This window comes from Python bivittatus, unplaced genomic scaffold, assembly GCF_059951505.1.
Source record: "Python bivittatus isolate LINGU-HERP-01145 unplaced genomic scaffold, Pbiv_v1 ctg000370_np1212, whole genome shotgun sequence".
NCBI lineage: Eukaryota > Metazoa > Chordata > Lepidosauria > Squamata > Pythonidae > Python > Python bivittatus.
Window position 1 is genome coordinate 2,377,527 of NW_028277062.1, and position 5,522 is coordinate 2,383,048.

At 55.0% G+C, this 5,522-nt stretch overlaps 1 protein-coding gene across 1 annotated transcript; it reads left to right on the forward strand.

Moving 5' to 3' along the window:
* Positions 1 to 456: 456 nt before the first annotated feature.
* LOC103061823 (diamine acetyltransferase 1-like) lies at positions 457 to 4,760 on the forward strand. The gene is made up of 6 exons (XM_015888937.3): positions 457 to 708; positions 1,605 to 1,656; positions 2,314 to 2,397; positions 3,044 to 3,145; positions 4,300 to 4,340; positions 4,461 to 4,760. Exons 1-6 carry the CDS (start codon positions 646 to 648, stop codon positions 4,662 to 4,664), a joined length of 546 nt encoding a protein of 181 aa, XP_015744423.1. The 5' UTR covers positions 457 to 645; the 3' UTR covers positions 4,665 to 4,760.
* Positions 4,761 to 5,522: the final 762 nt, after the last annotated feature.

Below are 5,522 nucleotides of genomic sequence, written 5' to 3' on the forward strand. Positions count from 1 at the left end.
GTGATGCAATCTGGGAAAGGCCCCCGATTAACTAAAATAACCCTTTCCTGAGTCTGCCCTGTAGCCTCAAGATAAACTCTCCAGGGTTGGTCCAAGCACGCTGGAAAAACCCCAGATCCGCTACCCACCTGAGGTTACAACTAATCAGGCTGGCATGCTCCACAAATGCCAACGTTGTGTCTTTACCTGGCCCCTCAAAGGCCCGTGCCGGTTCACCTGGGAAGGGTGCCCCAGAAGGGGGTCCTCCAACTGGCGTTATTCTGAGCAAGAGAGCCTCCGGACGGGGAAGGGCCCGAAGCAGAGCCGCGCGCGAAGGAGATCCATGCCAGAGAAAGTTAATTTGCAGCAGGGGTCAGCCCTGCCACCCTTGCCCTGCAAGGCGGGGGCGCACAATCCCAGCCCCATGGCACGAGGAACTGGGACAAAGAGCAGAGCGTCGCTTCTGCTCCATTGCGGGTCACGCCAGCTTCCTCCTCGGCAGCGCCTGAGGTCCCCCATCGATGGCCCTCGAGGGCAGGGGCCGAGCAATGCAGCCGAGCGGAGAGGACAGGCCGGCCACGGGGGCCAGGAGCAGGGCTGGGCTTTAAAGGGCCGGAGTCCAGCAGAGGAGCCACGGCAGATCCTCCGAGGCATCTTCCTGCAACCATGAGCTTCCTCGTCCGTCCTTGGGCCAAAAGGGACCTTCGGGACATTGCGCGGCTGGTTAGGGTGAGAAGCTGGGCGGCGGGGGGGCTGGGGAGGGGAGGCGGAAGAAGCAGTCGAGAGGGCCCCAGGAGGAAGGCGGGGGCCCGGGAACTGGCCTGTGGCTTGTAGGATCGAGACTGGATAGAGAGGGACGAGGGGGCTGGCAGTGCCACCTCCCTGCAGGATCCCAGATTGAGGAAGGCCATTTGGGGAATGTTCTGGGAAAGCTTTAAGGGCCACATTTACTTGCTGGGTGATTGATTGATTACGTGCCATTAAATCAGTGTCAGCTCTTAGTGACCACCTAGGTCAGTCTTTTTCACCCTTGGCAACTTGATGATGCGTGGACTTCAAGTCCCAGAATTCCCCAGCCAGCTATGCTGGCTGGGGAATTCTGGGAGTTGAAGTCCACTCATCATCAAGTCGCCAAGGTTGGAAAAGACTGACCTAGATGGACCTTCCCCCTGAAGACCTGTCTCCAACCTGGTCCTTCAGGTCTCCTAATGGTGCCCCCATCTCCCCTGTCACTGAATCCCTCCCCCTGGCCGATGGTCATCCCCTTCTTCTCTTTCCTTCCACCTTTCCCAGCAATTAGAGCAGTCTCTCTCAACCCCAGAATTCCATGGCTGGCTGGGGAATTCTGGGAGTTGAAGTCCACCCATCTTAAAGTCATTGAGCGTGAGAAACACTGAATTAGAGCTTTTGGGGGGGGGGATATGGAGAGGAACCGATCGTGCTCTTTTTCTGCTGTTATGGAAAGTTTAATCAGAATTTTTCAGGTGAAGAAGGGGTTTTCCAAGGTTGCAGGCAGATGGGGAGGACAAGGAAATGGACTCTGGTCTGGAATCTCCCCACTGGAGTGAGATTCGGGGAAGGCTGTAGTGGGACGGCCCATTCAGGAGCGTTTCCATCTCTTTCAGGAACTGGCGGCGTCTCACAACGCTCTTCACCAGGTGACCACCTCTCCGGAAAGTAAGGGACGGGTTCCACCCCGCTCACGTTGTCGTCAAACGCAAGAGCGTTTAATCAAACCCTCTGCCAAGCGAAGATGGGCCACGCCACCGTCCTGGTGCACAGCTCATAGGCTGCCCTTGGCCTTGCCTGCTTTGAAACAGGCAGAAAGCCAACCGGTCAAGCTTTCTCCTTCAGGAGGGAACAGATATAAGATCAGAGTGTGTCTGCTTGCCTTCCCTGAGTTCCCAGCCTGCCCCCAAGCAGCGGGAAGGAAGTAACGTAGAGAAATCTGCTTGAAACGCTGAGAAAGCCTGAATCCACTTCTTTGGCTTTACAAATATAACATGAAAAAGGAGATTAGAAAACCGAAGTTGCAGCGCCGTCTGCAGAGCAGGTCCCAACTCCGCTGGGTTTTTCTCTCTTAATCTGTAGACTCCACCGTTTGCAACTCTGATCTCCCGGCAAGCTTTTAAAATGCGTGTGTGCGCGCATGTGTGTACATATCTCCGCGCTGCAATTTTTCCTGCATACCCACCCACACTTAGAGTGATAAAACGAAAACCGTCTAATCGCCACGGAAGTGGTTTAAACTTTAACCGACTCTGTTAAACTTGTCAGAAGTGCTGATCGATGCTTCCAAATGTGCCTAATGGAGCCGCTGTCCTGTCTTTGCAGCTCTCCAGCAAGACGGGCTTGGAAAAGACCCCATCTTTGGGTACCTGGTGGCCGAGGTGCCCCCCACCCAAAAGAGCAAAGACGGTACGGCTAGAGACGAGGGTCCCCTTGCAGGGGGGGGCACCCCAGCCTTTTGGGGGGCGGGGAGGGCCGCTGTGGAGCCAGGAGGTGGGCTGTGGGAATCGGGGTCGAGATGAAGGCGAAGACTGTACCCCCAAAAATACGTTAAATGGCAGACTATGTCTCTTATCAACATCGTTATGTGGATTATGATTCCAGAGGAAATGGAAGAGGCTTCCCCATGGCACAGAGACCCCTCCCACCCCTGTTGCTGCATCCCGGACTTGCTTTCTATTTTCCATTTTTACAAAAACTTTTGAGCTGTTTCAAAACCTGGCTCTCAGCGGGAGATACATTAATGCAGTGTTTCCCAACCTTGGCCACTTGAAGCCGGGGGGACTTCAACTCCCAGAATTCCCCAGCCAGCTGAGGAATTCTGGGAGTTGAAGTCCGCCCGGCTTCAAGTGGCCAAGGTTGGGAAACACTGCATTAATGCATCACCCTGAATATCCAACCACTTTTTTGCAACATGCAATAGAAAGGAACATGTGGGAAATTCACCCCGACCCACAAATTAAGCAAAATAATTCATCCCCTTCGCAGAACTCGGACTCCTCTTTTTTTCAGTCCCGGGTTGTTGACCCAGTTCGCTCCTCCTTTTTTGCCGCAGGTCACACAATCGTTGGGTATCAGTTCCACTATCCAAATTACTGCACCTGGTTTGGCCCGGTTCTCTTCGGCGAAGATCTCTACGTGATGCCCGAGTTCAGAGGTAGCCAAGGAATCGGGTGCTTTTAAAGATGTGCCAATAATTCTCTTATTATTCTTAGAATTCACATATTAGCAGAGCTCAGTAAAAATCAATCCGCGGACACGACAGCGGGATTAAGCAGTAGGGCGGTGGCGTCCGCAGCTGCGTTTGTCTGAATAATCGTGGGGGCAGATCCCTGCTCCACTCTGGGACCATCTTCTGCGGATCCCCCTCGCCAGCTGTGTTTGCAGAGACAGGGATCCCTCGTAGCAGCCTGTCTTTCCTAGAATTCGTCCTCCTTCCCAGTTGAGCCTACTGCCCTGGGGTTTCCTAGTGGTCTCCCTTCCAAATGTTAACCAGGCCTGAACCCACCTGTGGAGCTTTCTGAGACCAACCAAGGTCAGCCAGGTGCTTTGGGTACCTGGTGGCCAAGGTGCCCCCCCAAAGAGCAAGGAATGGCTAGAGACAAGTGTCCCCTTGCAGGGGGGCACCCCAGCCTTTTAGAGGGCGGGGAGGGCCACTGTTGTGGGGTGTGAGAATAACCTTGAGGAACAGAGGAAGAGCCACAACTGAGACGACAGTCAGATCAGAGAAATGTAATTTGAGAAAACATCTGACTTGACCCTTCCTAGTTCTCTTGTAGATAAAGGCAGGGAGTGGGGCGGGGCGGGCACTTTCAGACTTGCCAGATTCTGTTACTGCAGTGTTTTTCATCCTTGGCAACTTTGAGAAGTGTGGACTTCAACTCCCAGAATTCCCTAGCTAGCATGCTGGCAGGGAATTCTGGGAGTGGAAGTCCACACATGTGAAAGTCGCCAAGCTTGAAAAACAGTGCGTTACTGTAGCCCTGTAATACGTGTAGCATTTGTATTCCTAACTGGGGTTCCCTAGTCCGGTCTACCTCGAAGGGCCGACCGTGCGCAGTTCAGAAACATATATAAACTCCACTGCTTCACCCTAGAAGCGAAAAGCGAGTTGATGTAACTAGCAGAAATCTCGAACGCCTTGAGAAACGGCCTTGCTTGGATGTGCTTTCCAAGACCCGCTTGACCCCAGTGCTGGATTTAAGCAGCCTCCTGGCCAAATCAAACCCTGGACTCGATTCAAAAGCCGAAGATGGCTCACGCCATGCATTTCTCTCTCTCTCTCTCTCTCTGTCTCGTATTCCTGGCCAGGGAGAGGCATTGGCACCGCCTTGCTGAACGGAGCAGCCAAGGTGAGACCAACGGGAGGGGCCGGGAAGCAGCCTGGCCAGCGCGTCTTCCCCTCTCCGGCCCCGGGGCCCCAAGGGCCCCTCCAGAGTCAGGCCGACCTGCCTTTAACCTCTTGCCCCCAGGTTGCGCTGGAAAAAGGCTGTTCCGAGTTCCGGTTCATCTCGGCCGAGAAACATCAGCCGGCGACCGAGTTCTTCACCAAGAAAGGAGCCGTCAATGTCACCGTCAGAGACGCCTGGCACGTCTTCCACATTGAAGGGGACCACCTGGTGAAGCTGGTGGAGAAGGCAACCGCAAAGCCGGACCCCGTCTCCCTGCAGCTCTAGTCCCTCCCCCACCCCCGGATTTCTTGCCCTGGCCCATCTCCTCTCCCCCTGCCCGGTTCAGTTCCTCCCGGGTCAGCCAAAGTAATTCCAAAGTGGTGACTCAGCACCCCTCTCCCCCTCCCCTGCACGGGTTGCTGGGGGGGGGTCTCTCTTGCTCCTTCCTCCCAGGTCAAAGTTTGGCGCCTTGACCTCCCCTCCCCATCTCCTTTGAAAACAGGTCAGAATAAAAGCGAGCGGAGGGGTGTTTTAAAGCTGTCCTTTTCGTATCTCCCCCCTCCCCGCCTTGTGCAATTTAAACATCGCCACCGTGCAAAGGGAAGATGCAGGCTGCACCCCTTGGGGCTTCAAAGCCGGGGCTGCAAATTCTGCAGTTCTCACTCCCTCTGCACGGCTGAGGAGGAAGCGACGTCCTGCTCGGGGGGGGGGGGGGGTGGCTGAATTTGCAGAGTCCTGAGCAGGCAAGGTTTGGGGTCGCCTGTTGCCTTCGGCATGGAAAGGCACTGATTTTCGGGGAGAAAAAGGAAGGGGGCTTCCAGCGTGCCCTGGCAGCTGAGCACGGGAGCCTGGATTTCCAAGGGCTTGGAAATGCTTCCATTGGCCAGGCTCTCTCCCCACGGGGATGGGCTGGAATAACTCCCAGAATTTGCACTCAGGAGGGCTCAAGGCAGTGTTTCTTAACCTTGGCCGCTAGAAGATGCGTGGACTTCAACTCCCAGAATTCCCCAGCCAACTGGGAGTTGAAGTCCACGCATCTTCTAGCGGCCAAGGTTGAGAAATGCTGGCTCGAGGTCTGGGACTAAGCAAGTTAGGAAGGGGGAGCAACTGGCTAGAATTTTGGGGCTGGAAATCTAACCCCCC

Excerpts from the sequence above, each read along its gene's own strand:
- LOC103061823 (XM_015888937.3), top strand. The coding sequence starts at position 646 with ATGAGCTTCCTCGTCCGTCCTTGGGCCAAAAGGGACCTTCGGGACATT. Across the intron at positions 709-1,604 it reads ACATTGCGCGGCTGGTTAGG|GAACTGGCGGCGTCTCACAA; the intron begins GTGAGAAGCTGG and ends CATCTCTTTCAG. Across the intron at positions 3,146-4,299 it reads CGTGATGCCCGAGTTCAGAG|GGAGAGGCATTGGCACCGCC; the intron begins GTAGCCAAGGAA and ends ATTCCTGGCCAG.